The following is a 13685-nucleotide window of genomic DNA, read 5'->3' on the forward strand; positions in this document are numbered from 1 at the left end:
CCGTCCCGATCGGAGGAGGCGAAATCCCGGGGGGCGAGGGGGGGACACTTCCCGTCCACGGTGACGTCACCAACCGGAGGGACCCAGGCGTCCGGGTACCCCCATATCAGCTTCTAGGGGACCCAGGCGTCCGGGTACCACCCCCCCCCAATGTCTTCAGGAGGACCCAGGCGTCCGGATCCCCCACGATATCTTTTAGGGGACCCAGGCGTCCGGGTACCACCCCCCCCCGCAATGTCTTCCAGAGGACCCAGGCGTCCGGGTCCCCCCGCCAATGTCTTTTAGGGGACCCAGGCGTCCAGACCCCCCATAAAGGTTTCCAGGGGACCCAGGCGTCCGGGCACCCAATGATGGGGAGGGGGGAGCAGCCCCCGGACGCCTGGGTCCCCTGGAAGCCGTTGTGGGAGGGGTTTTGGTTGCCCGGACGCCTGGGTCCCCGTCCCAGCACTCTCCGCCTCCCCCCGGTGTCCCCCCTGGGGTTCCCCCCGCCCCCGGTGTCGCCGGTTCCTCCCCGGTTTGTCCCCACCCCCGGGGCCGCTTTGTCCCCAGCCCTGATCGCCCCCTCCTTGTCCCTCCCCGGTGTCACCGGTGTCCCCCCCCGCTCCCACCGGGGTCCCTTCGGTCCCTCCCCGGTGTCCCCAACCCCTCCCCAGTGTCCCCATCCCCTGTATCCCAAACCCCTCCCGGTCCCTCCCAGTGTCCCCCCGGTGTCCCCATCCCCTCCCCGGTGTCCCCATCCCCTCCCCAGTGTCCCCATCCCCTCCCCAGTGTCCCCATCCCCTCCCCATTGTCCCCATCCCCTGTATCCCCATCGCATTCCCGGTCCCACCCCGATGTCCCCAACCCCTCTCTTGTCCCTCCCCATTGTCTCCGGTCCCTCCCTTGTCCCTCCCATCCCCTCCCCGATGTCCCCAACCCCTCTCGGTCCCTCCCCATGATATCCCCATCCCCTCCCCAGTGTCCCCATCCCCTCCCCACTGTCCCCATCCCCTCCCCAGTGTCCCCATCCCCTCCCTTGTCCCTCCCGGTCCCCATCCAGTGTCCCCATCCCCTCCCCAGTGTCCCCATCCCCTCCCTTGTCCCTCCCGGTCCCCATCCAGTGTCCCCATCCCCTCCCCAGTGTCCCCATCCCCTCCCTTGTCCCTCCCGGTCCCCATCCAGTGTCCCCATCCCCTCCCCAGTGTCCCCATCCCCTCCCTTGTCCCTCCCGGTCCCCATCCAGTGTCCCCATCCCCTCCCCACTGTCCCCGGTCCCTCCCTTGTCCCTCCCATCCCCTCCCGGTCCCCCTCCCTATTGTCCCCATCCCCTCCCCAGTGTCCCCATCCCCTCCCCAGTGTCCCCATCCCCTCCCTTGTCCCTCCCGCTCCCCATTCAGTGTCCCCAACCCCTCCCCAGTGTCCCCATCCCCTCCCTTGTCCCTCCCGGTCCCCATCCAGTGTCCCCATCCCCTCCCCACTGTCCCCGGTCCCTCCCTTGTCCCTCCCATCCCCTCCCCATTGTCCCCATCCCCTCCTCAGTGTCCCCATCCCCTCCCCATTGTCCCCATCCCCTCCCTTGTCCCTCCCGGTCCCCATCCAGTGTCCCCAACCCCTCCCCAGTGTCCCCATCCCCTCCCCAGTGTCCCCATCCCCTCCCCACTGTCCCCGGTCCCTCCCTTGTCCCTCCCTTGTCCCTCCCGCTCCCCCTCGCCGTGTCCCCATCCGCTCCCCATTGTCCCCATCCCCTCCTCAGTGTCCCCATCCCCTGTATCCCCATCCCATTCCGGGTCCCTCTCGGTCCCCCCCGCGATGTCCCCAAACCCTTCTCCCTCTTCCCCACAGTGTCCCCAACCCCCTCCCTTGTCCCTCCTGCTCCCCACTCAGTGTCCCCAACCCCTCCCCGGTCCCTCCCTTGTCCCTCCCATCCCCTCCCCGTCCCTCCCCGATGTCCCCAACCCCTCCCCGTCCCTCCCCGTCCCCTCCCCGATGTCCCTGTCCCCTCCCCGTCCCCTCCGCTCCCTGTATAACGGCGGCTCCTCCGCCGCGTCCCCGCCGCGATGTCGCCTCTCGCCGGTCCCGCGTGTCCCTGCGGGGTCCCCCCCGCGTCCCCCCCGGCTCCCCCAGGGACCTGCAGCTGCTGCCGCTGCCGGTTCCGCTGCCGGTTCCGCTCCGGGTCCCGCTCACGGTCCCTCTCCCGCCGTCTCCTCCCGGTTGTCGCCGCCGCCGTCGGAGCCGCCGCCCTCGGAGCCGCCGCTGCGGTGCTGGGGCTGCTGCGGGGCGCGGAGCGGCCGCGGGTGAGCGCGGGGAGCGTGTGTCTGTCCGTCCATGTGTCTGTCTGTCTGTCCGGGGGTCTGTCCGTCCATCTGTCTGTCTGTCCGGGGGTCTGTCCGTTGCGGTGCTGGGGCTGCTGCGGGGCGCGGAGCGGCCGCGGGTGAGCGCGGGGAGCGGGCTCTGGCCGTCCATGTGTCTGTCTGTCTGTCCGGGGGTCTGTCTGTCTGTCCGGGGGTCTGTCTGTCTGTCCGGGGGTCTGTCCGTCCGGGGGTCTGTCTGTCTGTCCGGGGGTCTGTCTGTCTGCCCGGGGGTCTGTCCGTCCGGGGGTCTGTCTGTCTGTCCGGGGGTCTGTCCGTTGCGGTGCTGGGGCTGCTGCGGGGCGCGGAGCGGCCGCGGGTGAGCGCGGGGAGCGTGTGTCTGTCCGTCCATGTGTCTGTCTGTCTGTCCGGGGGTCTGTCCGTTACGGTGCTGGGGCTGCTGCGGGGCGCGGAGCGGCGGCGGGTGAGCGCGGGGAGCGTGTGTCTGGCCGTCCATGTGTCTGTCTGTCCGTCCGGGGGTCTGTCCGTCTGTCCGGGGGTCTGTCTGTCCGTCCGGGGGTCTGTCTGTCTGTCCGGGGGTCTGTCTGTCTGTCCGGGGGTCTGTCTGTCTGTCCGGGGGTCTGTCTGTCTGTCCGGGGGTCTGTCCGTTACGGTGCTGGGGCTGCTGCGGGGCGCGGAGCGGCCGCGGGTGAGCGCGGGGAGCGGGCTCTGGCCGTCCATGTGTCTGTCTGTCTGTCCGGGGGTCCGGCCGTCCGGGGGTCTGTCCGTCCATCTGTCTGTCCGTCCGTCTGTCTGTCTGTCCGGGGGTCTGTCCGTTACGGTGCTGGGGCTGCTGCGGGGCGCGGAGCGGCCGCGGGTGAGCGCGGGGAGCGGGGTGGGTCTGTCCGTCCATGTGTCTGTCTGTCCGTCCACGTGTCTGTCCGCCCATGTGTCTGTCTGTCCGGGGGTCTGTCCGTCCGGGGGTCTGTCTGTCCAGTTGTCCGTCCATGTGTCTGTCCGTCCAGGGGTCTGTCTGTCCAGTTGTCCGTCCATGTGTCTGTCTGTCTGTCCGTCCAGGGGTCTGTCCGCTGCGGTGCTGCGGGGCACGGGAGTGGCTGCGGGTGAGAGCGGGGAACGGGCTCTGTCCGTCCATGTGTCTGTCTGTCCGTCCATGTGTCTGTCCGGCAGTCTGTCTGTCCGGGGGTCGGTCGGTCAGTCTGTCTGTCCGGGGGTCTGTCCATCTGGGGTTCTGTCCGTCCGGGGCTCTGTTTGTCCGAGGGTCTGTCTGTCTGTCCGTGTGTCCGTCTGTACATCTGGGTATCTGTCTGTCCAGGTGTCTGTCTGTCTGTCCGCCCAGGGGTTTGTCCATCTGTGTGTGTCCGTCCGTGCGTCCATCTGGGTGTCCGTCTGTCTGGGGCTCATGCCTATCCATGTGTCTGTCTGTCCGGGGGGTCTGTCCATCCGTCCAGGTGTCAGTCCATCCATCCATGTGTCTGTCTGTCTGTCCGGGTGTCCATCTGTCCGTCCAGGTGTCCATTTGTCCATCTGTCTGTCTGTCCATATGTCTGTCCATCCAGGGGTCCATTCGGCCATTTTTCCAGGTGTTTGTCCAAGTGTCCATTCGTCTGTCAGTCTGTCGGGGGGACTGGGTGTCAGTCTGTCCGGGGGACTGGGTGTCCATCTGTCCATCTGTCAGAGGGTCCGTTTGTCTGTTTTTCCTGCTGTTTGTCCGGGTGTCCATTCGTCCGTCAGTCTCTCTGTCCAGGGCTCTGTCTGTCCAGTTTTCCAGGTGTCCGTCCATCTGTCTGGGGCAAGCTGGGTGTCCATCCGTCTGTCTGTCCATCTGGATGTTCCTCCCGGTGTCTGTCCATTTGTCCGGCTGTCTGTCCGTCTGTCCGGGAGCTCTGGGTGTCCGTCCGTCTGGTTGTCCGGCTGTCCATTAGTTCCAGGTGTCTGTCTGTCTGTCCAGGTGTCTGTCCTGGTGTCCGTCCGTCTGTCTGCTTGTCCAGGTGTCCGTTAGTGTCCGGGTGTCCGTCTGTCCTGGTGTCCAGTGTCCCGTTGTCCGTCTGTGTCCCCACCCCCTGTGCCTCAGTTTCCCCAATGTCCCCAAATCCCCCCCAATGGAAAGTCCCCAAATCCCGTCGTGACACCAACTTCCCCTTGGGGGGGGTGGGCGGGGGGAGGTGACACTTGGGGACAAGGACACTCGGGTCCCCCTGACACTCCCTTTCCCCTCCCCCACAGGCTGCGACCGCTGCCCACGTCCTGCTGAGCGCCGGTGAGTGACATTGGGGACACTGGGGACATATGGGGGGACATAGAGATATAGGGACATTGGGGACATGGGGGGACTTGAGGACATTGGGGACATGGAGGGACATGGGGAGACTTGGGGACAAGGGACATATGGGGGGACATGGGGGACATGAGGATATGGCGGGACAGAGGGGACATGGGGGGACTTGGGGACATTGGGGACATGGGGGACATTGGGGGACTTGGGGACATGGGGAAAGGGGCATGAGGATGGGGGGACATGGGAGGACTTGGGGACATGGGGACAAGGAGGGACATAGGGGATATGGGGACATTGGGGATATGGGGGGACACGGGGGGACATGGGGATATAGGGGGACAGGGGGACATGGGACATATGAGGGGACATGGGGACATGGGGGACATGGGGACATGGGGGACATGGGTGACATGGGGACATCAGATAGGGGACGGGGACATGGCGATATTGGAGACATGGGGCCAGGGAACATGGGGATGGGGAAAGGGGGGACATGGGGACATCAGACAGGGGACAGGGGACATGGGGATATTGGGGACATGGGGGGACATGGGGACATCAGAGAGGGGCCAGGGGACATGGGGACATGGGGACTGTGGCTTCTGCTCCGTCACGTCGCGGTTCCTCCTTCCGCCCGCACTGAGGAAATGTCACCGGGGAGCGTCCGGGGGCGGCACCGGGCGTCACGGAGCGTCCCCAAGTGTCACGGAGTGTCCCCAAGTGTCACGGAGTGTCCCCAGGATGCCACAGAGCATCCTCCGTCCCCAAGGTGTCACAGAGTGGCCCCAAGTGCCACAGAGTGTCCCCAGGATGTCACGGAGCATCCTCTGTCCCCAAGCGTCACGGAGTGTCCCCAGGATGTCACGGAGCATCCTCTGTCCCCAAGGTGTCACAGAGTGTCCCCAAGTGTCACGGAGTGTCCCCAGGATGTCACGGAGCATCCTCCGTCCCCAAGGTGTCACAGAGTGTCCCCAAGTGTCACGGAGTGTCCCCAGGATGTCACAGAGCATCCTCCATCCCCAAGGTGTCACTGAGTGTCCCCAAGTGTCACGGAGTGTCCCCAGGATGTCACGGAGCATCCTCCGTCCCAAAGGTGTCACAGAGTGGCCCCAAGTGTCACGGAGTGGCCCCAAGTGTCACGGAGTGTCCCCAGGATGTCACGGAGCATCCTCTGTCCCCAAGTGTCACGGAGTGTCCCCAGGATGTCACAGAGCATCCTCTGTCCCCAGGATGTCACAGAGTGTCCCCAAGGTGTCATAGAGTGTCCCCTTGCCCCAGGATGTCACAGAGTGTCCCAAAGTGTCACAGAGTGTCCCCAGGGTGTCACAGACTGTCCTTTGTCCCCAGGGTCCCCAAGGATGTCACAGAGTGTCCCCAAGGTGTCATAGAGTGTCCCCTGTCCCCAGGATGTCACAGAGTGTCCCAAAGTGTCACAGAGTGTCCCCAGGGTGTCACAGACTGTCCTTTGTCCCCAGGGTCCCCAAGGATGTCACAGAGTGTCCTCTGTCCCCAAGGTGTCATAGGGTGTCACAGAGTGTCCCCAAGCTGTCACAGAGTGTCCCCAAAATGTCACAGGGTGTCATGGAGCATCCTCTGTCCCCCAGGTGTCATGGAGTGTCCCCAAGGTGTCATAGGGTGTCACAGAGTGTCCTCTGTCCCCAGGATGTCACCGAGTGTCCCAAGGATGTCATAGAGTGTCCTCTGTCCCCACAGTGTCATACGGTGTCCCCAAATTGTCACAGAGCATCCCCTGTCCCTGCGGTCACCCCTCTCCCCTTGGGGACACCCACATCCCATCGCTGTCACTTGAGGACATTGGGGACATGGAGGGGCATGGGGAGACTTGGGGACAAGGGACATATGGGGGGACATGGGGGACATGAGGATATGGCAGGACAGAGGGGACATGGGGGGACTTGGGGACGTGGGGGACATTGGGGGACTTGGGGACATGGGGAATGGGGGCATGAGGACGGGGGGACATGGGGGGACAAGGAGGGACATGGGGACATTGGGGACATGGGGGGATATAGGGGGACAGGGGGACATGGGTGTCCCCCTTGGGGTCACCCCCTGGGGACACCCATAACCCCCTTGTCCCCTTCTTTGTCCCCCCCCAGGCTCCTTGTCCCCCTCGGGTCCCCTCCTGCGCTACGAGCCCGGAATCAACGGCGCCTTCCTGAGCGGTGACATCCAAGTGACGTCCCCGCGGGAGCTGCTGGTGACATCGGGGGGGCTCTACCTGCTCTACGGCCAATTCGCCCTCAGCTGCGCGGCCACCGAGTGTCCCCAAGGGACCGTCACCCTCCAGCTGCGCCGCCGCGGGTCCCAACAACCGCTGCTGGCGGTGACGGTGACAACGACACCGGGGACAGGATCGGGCCCCGCGCGCTCCGGGTTGTCACAGGCGGTGGGACAGTTGGAACCCGGGGACGTCCTGAGCTTGGCGCTGGTTGGGGACACAATCGGGGACAACGATGGGGACAATGATGGGGACGGGTGGCAGTTGGAGCAGGAGGAGCGGGAGGGGAATTTCGTGGGGTTGTTGCGGATCGCCGGGGGGTGACATGGGGGGACGTTTGGGGACATGGGGGGTGGAGATCTGGGGACATGTGGGGACATTGGTGACGTCCCACCTGGAGATTTTGGGTCCCAAAACTCCCATGTTCAAGGATTTGGGGACATCAAGTGACATCAAGAGACATCAGTGATGTCCCTGCCAGGAGACCAAGGGACATCAAGGGACATCTGGGGACATTGGTGACTTTCCTGCCTGGAGATTTTGGGTCCCAAAACCCCCATGTTTAAGGATTTGGGGACATCAAGTGACATCAAGGGACATCAGTGACGTCCCTGCCAGGAGATCAAGGGACATCAGAGGACATCAAGGGACATCAATGACTTCCCTACCTGGAGATTTGGGGACATCTGGGGACATTGGTGACTTTCCACCTGGAGATTTTGGGTCCCAAAACCCCCATGTTCAAGGATTTGGGGACATCAAGGGACATTAAGGGACATCAAAGGACATCAGTGACCTCCGTGCCTGGACATTGGGGACACCAAGTGACATCACAGAGCCCATTTTGGGGACATCAGGGTCCCCTTCCCGCCCCCCCCAGCCGGCCTGGGGGTCCCTCCCCCTCCCCTAAATTATTCGCCGCTTAATTTATTTATTAATTAATAAATCTATTTATGGTGCCCGGTGTCCTAAAAGGGCTTTAATTGTCCCCGAAAACAGGGGACGATCCCCCCCGGGATGTCACCCACCCGGACGCCGGGGTCCTCACGGGTGTGTTTGGGGTCCCCACCGCCCCCTTAGTGATGAGATGAGGCGCCGGTTTGTTCGGTAGGGGGCGCTCTGCAAAGGGAACCCAGGCGTCCGGGTGAGGGACCCACAGAGCCCAATAGAGCCCAATAGAGCCCGATAGAGCCCAATAGAGCCCAACAAAGCCCAACAGAGCCCAATAGGGCTTAAGAGAGTCCAACAAAGGCCGACAGATCCCCCCAGCAGGCAGTTTTGGGGGTAAAAAACGTGACTTGGGGGATTATAACCCCAATATTAATGCTCACAAGCCCCTTTTTGGGGGTCAAATTTTCACTTGGGGGGGTCAAATGTCCATTTTGGGGCATCAAAGTTTAATCACCCACACCCGGACGCCTGGGTCCCTTCTTGGGGACACCAATCCCATGGTCACCCCCACCCGGATGCCTGGGTCCCTTCTTGGGGACATCAACTCTGGGGTGTCAACTCTGCCCGGATGCCTGGGTCCCTTCTCAGAGATGTTGTCCCCATGATCTTGTCCCCACTTGGACGCCTGGGTCCCTTCTTGGGGACATCAACCCCATGGTCACCCCCACCCGGACGCCTGGGTTCCTTCTTGGGGAAGTCAACCCCATGGTCACCCCCACCCGGATGCCTGGGTCCCTTCTTAGGGACATCAACCCTGAGGTGTCACCTCTACCCGGACGCCTGGGTCCCTTCCCACAGAACTCGACCTCATGACTCCTCCTTATCCTCGTTTATTGTCCCTCCTGGGGGATGGGATGGGGTGGGATGGGGTGGGATGGGATGGGATGGGATGGGATGGGGGGGTCTGTGGTCAGCAATAGTCTGAGTAATCTTCATCCACATAGTTGGCGGGGAACCATCCGACCTGGGGGAGAAGGACACGGTGGGAGATGAAGGACACGATGGGACATGTTGGGACAAGGAGGACACGATGGGACAAGGACACGATGGGAGGAGAAGGAACACGATAGGACAAGAAGGACACGTTGGGACAAGAAGGACACGTTGGGAGAAGAAACATTGGGAGAAAAAGAACATGATGGGGCAATAAGGACACATTGGGACAAGGAGGACACAATGGGACAAGAAGACGATGGTATAAGAAGGACACGTTGGGATAAGAAACACATTGGGAGAAACACATTGGGAGAAGAAACACATTGGAGAAGAAGGACATGATGGGACAATAAGGACACGATGGGACAAGAAGGACACGTTGGGACAAGAAGGACACGTTGGGAGAAGATGGACACGGGAGAAGGACATGATGGGTGAAGGACATATTGGGAGCAGAAGAACATGATGGGGCAAGAAAGACACGATGGGACAAGAAGGACATGTTGGGACAAGAAGGACACTGGAGCAGGAGGACAAAATGGGACAAGGAGGACATGATGGAAGAAGAAGGACACATTGGGAGAAGATGAACTTGTTGGGAGAAGGATATGGGAGAAGAAGGACATGATGGAAGAAGGACACATTGGGAGAAGAAGGACACAATGGGACAAGAAGGACATAATGGGACAAGAAGGACACGATGGGACAAGAATGACACGTTGGGAGCGGGAGGACATGTTGGGAGCGGGAGGACATGTTGGAAGAAGAACGCATTGGGAGAAGGTGGACATGTTGGGAGAAGGATATGGGAGAAGAAGGACATGATGGAAGAAGACGGACACGTTGGGAGAGGGACATGGGAGAAGAAGGACATGATGGGTGAAGGACATGATGGGACAAGAAGGACACGTTGGGAGCGGGAGGGCATGTTGGGACAAGAAGGACATGATGGAAGAAGGACACAATGGGTGAAGGACACAATGGGACAGGAAGGACATTTTGGGAGCGGGAGGACATGTTGGGACAAGGACATGTTGGGACAAGAAGGACACGATGGAAGAAGGACACATTGGGAGAAGATGGACATGATGGGAGAAGGACACGGGACAAGAAAGACACAATGGGTGAAGGACATTGGAGAAGAAGGACACGATGGGTGAAGGACACGGGACAAGAAGGACACAATGGGTGACGGACATGGGAGAAGAAGGACACGATGGGTGAAGGACATGGGACAAGAAGGACACAATGGGTGAAGGACACAGGACAAGAAGGACACAATGGGTGAAGAACATGGGAAAAGAAGGACATGATGGGTGAAGGACACAGGACAAGAAGGACACAATGGGTGAAGGACATGGAAGAAGAAGGACACGATGGGTGAAGGACACGGGACAAGAAGGACACAATGGGTGAAGGACATGGGAGAAGAAGGACACAATGGGTGAAGAACGTGGGAAAAGAAGGACATGATGGGTGAAGGACATGAGAGAAGAAGGACACGATGGGTGAAGGACACATGGGAGCAGGTGCTGGAGCTCGGGTGCCACACGTGGGGGTCCTACCCGTCCGTAGATCTCCCCCTTCCACCAGCCCGGGTGGCCCTTCTTGCTGAGGACGCGGATCACGTCGCCCTCCCGCAGCGTCAGCTCCGTGCGGTCGCGGGCGCTGAAGTCGTACCGGGCCTTGGCCGAGCCGAAGCTGCGCACGGCGCCTGGGGACAAGGACACGGGGTCCCCCGGGGCCACCTCGGGGCCACCGCGGTCCCTCCAGCTGCTCCTCGTGGATGTTGTGTCCCATCAACCCTCCCGTGGTTCTTGGTGACTCAACCCAACCTTGGCCATCGCCAACGAGGTGATTCCATGACCCAACTGTCCCCTTGTCCCCCTTGGCCGTTGGTCACTCAACCCAACCTTGGCCATCGCCAACGAGGTGACTCCATGACCCAACTGTCCCCTTGGTGCCTCTTGGCCGTTGGTCACTCAATGGAACCTTGGTCATTGTCAACGAGGTGACTCCATGACCCAGCTGTCCCCTTGTCCCCCTTGGTCCCTCTTGGCCGTTGGTCACTCACCGGAACCTTGGTCATTGTCAACGAGGTGACTCCATGACCCAACTGTCCCCTTGTCCCCCTCGGCCATTGGTCACTCAACCCAACCTTGGCCATCGCCAATGAGGTGACTCCATGACCCAACTGTCCCCTTGTCCCACGTGTCCCCCTTGGTTCTTCTTGACCATTGGTCCCTCAACTCAACCTATCACCCCCATCCCACCATGACCCCAATGGTGGGACCCCATCATCTCCATCCCACCATGACCCCAATGGGGGAACCCCATCACCTGCACTCCACCATGACCCCAATGGTGGGACCCCATCATCTCCACCCTACCATGACCCCAATGGTGGAGCCCCATCATCTCCATCCCACCATGACCCTGAGATCCCACCACCTCCATTCCACCACCACCCCAATGGTGGGACCCCATCACCTCCATCATGTCCATCCCATCATGACCCTGAGATCCCACCATCTCCATCCCACCTTATCCCAATGGTGAGACCCCATCAACTTCATCTCACCATGACCCCAGTGGTGGGAACCCATCATCTCCACCCCACAAGAGACCCCGCCAGCTCCATCCCACCCTCATCATGGTGGTGGGACCCCATCACCTCCAACCCACCATGACCCCAATGGTCGGACCCCATCACTTCCACCCCACCATGACCTCGATGGCGGGACCCCATAACCTCCACCCCACCTCACCCCTCCACTGGGACCCCCCGTGTCCCCACTTTGTCCCCATGTCCCACCGTGTGCCCACGGCCCCGCGCGCCTCTCGGGCTCCTTGAAGGCCACGGCCAACGTCGTGTCCAGCGCCTTGAAGCAATCCCGGAGCGAATGGCGCTGGTAGAACTCCACCAACTCCTGGAGACCATCCGGGGGTCACCACCAGCCCCCCAACCCACAGAGGGGTCCCCAAACATCTGGGGGGGTCCCCAAACATCTGGGTTGTCCCCAAACATCTGGAGGGGTCCCCAAGACTCACCACCAACCCCTTGAAGGCCTTTTTGTCGGTGACGCGGAACAACCCTTCTCCGGTCATCACCTTGATGTGCTTCACCTCCCCACGGAACCTGGGGGTGGGACGCGGTGGGGCGACCCCTCAGGGTGTCCCCCACCCTTGTGACACCCCAAAAAACGTGTGTGTCCCCCCATTACTTGATGCTGATGGCGTATTCGCCGCCGTCTTTTGCCCGTTGCCGCACCAGGAACGCGCCGTCCGAACGTGGGGCCAGCGCCTCCTCGGCCTCCCCGCGCTCCATGGGGCCAGCGAACCTGGAGATGTGGGGGGCACGGGGTCCTGAACCCCCAAAAATGGCACCACAGGGGATTTGGGGGGGTCTTGGGGGGCTGGGGGACACGTGGATGGAGAATTTGGGGGGAAAACAGGAGGGTTGGGGTAACCCTGGGGAGGGTTGATGGGGTCTTGGGGTCTCTGGAACCCACAGGAGGATTTGGGGGCCCACAGGAAGATTTGGGGACCCAGGGGAGGATTTGGGGGGTCCCCAGGGGTTGTGGGGGCCCAGAGGGGAATTTAGGGGCCTAGAGAAGGATTCGGGGACCCAGGGGAGGATTTGGGGTCCCAAAGGAGGATTTGGGGGACCCAGGGGCTGAGGGAAGATTTGGGGGTCCCAGGAGAGGATTTGGGGGTCCCAGAAGAGGATTTGGGTGCCCAGAAGGGGATTTGGGGGCCCAGGATAGGATTTGGGGTCCAAGGAGAGGATTTGGGGGTCCCAGAAGAGGATTTGGGGTCCCAGAAGGGGATTTGGGGGCCCAGGGAAGGATTTGGGGTCCAAGGAGAGGATTTGGGGGTCCCAGAAGAGGATTTGGGGGCCCAGAAGGGGATTTGGGGGCCCAGGGAAGGATTTGGGGTCCAAGGAGAGGATTTGGGGTCCCAGAAGGGGATTTGGGGGCCCAGGGAAGGATTTGGCATCCAATGAGAGGATTTGAGGGTCCCAGAAGAGGATTTGGGGGCCCAGGGAAGGATTTGGGGTCCAAGGAGAGGATTTGGGGGTCCCAGAAGAGGATTTGGGGGTCCCCAGGGCCCCCGATACCAACCAGGGGTAGACGGACAGATCCGGCAGCGGCACCTGGGGACAGAAGCAGATTTGGGGACAAGAAGGTGACACCCCCAGAGCCCAGGACACCCCCAGATCTCAGGGGCTCCTCAGGGACATTTCTGGGGGTCCCCGGGGACAGTTTTGGGGTCCCTGGGGACAGTTTTGGGGTCCCCGCGACTCACGGGGACGAAGGGTCTGACGGTGGCGCAGGGGAACCAGCCCAGGTCACCGGTGACCAAGTTCCTGCCCTGGGGACAAAGGGACGTGGGGACATTGTGGGGTGGACATGGGGACACTGGGGGGATGTGGGGACATTGGGGTGACGTGGGGACATTGGGGGGATGTGGGGACATGAGGGGATGTGGGGACATGAGGGGACGTGGGGGGGACATGAGGGGACACGGGGGGACGTAGGGAGGACATGGGGACGTGGGGGGGACATGGGGACACAAGGGGATGTGGGGACACAAGGGGACGTGGGGGGGACATCAGGGGACGTGGGGGGGACATGGGGGGATGTGGGGACATTGGGGTGACGTGGGGACATTGGGGTGACATGGGGACACAAGGGGATGTGGGGGGGACATCAGGGGACCTGGGGACAACATGGGGGGACATGGGGACACTGGGGGGACATGGGGACATTGGGGTGACATGGGGACACAAGGGGATGTGGGGGGGACATCAGGGGACCTGGGGACAACATGGGGGGACATGGGGACACTGCGGGGACATGGGGACAGTGGGGTGACATGGGGACACAAGGGGACGTGGGGGGGACATCAGGGGACCTGGGGATGGGGGGACACTTGGGGACTTAGGAGGGACATTGGGGTCACTAGGGTGACACGAGAACATCAGGGGACA

The 13685-nt window shown here is 62.0% G+C and overlaps 2 protein-coding genes across 2 annotated transcripts in view; one reads left to right on the forward strand and one right to left on the reverse strand.

Moving 5' to 3' along the window:
- Positions 1 to 1838: 1838 nt before the first annotated feature.
- Positions 1839 to 7129, forward strand: LOC309450828 (uncharacterized protein; the record flags this gene model as incomplete). The annotated part of the gene is made up of 3 exons (XM_082076448.1): positions 1839 to 2273; positions 4512 to 4545; positions 6684 to 7129. Exons 1-3 carry the CDS (start codon positions 2037 to 2039, stop codon positions 7127 to 7129), a joined length of 717 nt encoding a protein of 238 aa, XP_081932574.1. The 5' UTR covers positions 1839 to 2036.
- Positions 7130 to 8570: 1441 nt separating this feature from the next.
- The window catches only part of LOC309450826 (proto-oncogene vav-like), a 24174-nt gene continuing 19059 nt past the window's right edge, over positions 8571 to 13685 (reverse strand). The window contains 8 exon segments of the mRNA XM_082076444.1: positions 8571 to 8601; positions 8633 to 8720; positions 10258 to 10406; positions 11508 to 11622; positions 11744 to 11831; positions 11917 to 12033; positions 12817 to 12848; positions 13001 to 13066. Of these exon segments, the coding sequence (XP_081932570.1) occupies positions 8667 to 8720; positions 10258 to 10406; positions 11508 to 11622; positions 11744 to 11831; positions 11917 to 12033; positions 12817 to 12848; positions 13001 to 13066 (621 nt within the window). The 3' untranslated portion in view covers positions 8571 to 8601; positions 8633 to 8666.

The sequence above is a fragment of the Streptopelia decaocto genome, assembly GCF_964273445.1.
Source record: "Streptopelia decaocto genome assembly, contig: SUPER_29_unloc_1, whole genome shotgun sequence".
NCBI classification, from domain to species: Eukaryota; Metazoa; Chordata; class Aves; order Columbiformes; family Columbidae; genus Streptopelia; species Streptopelia decaocto.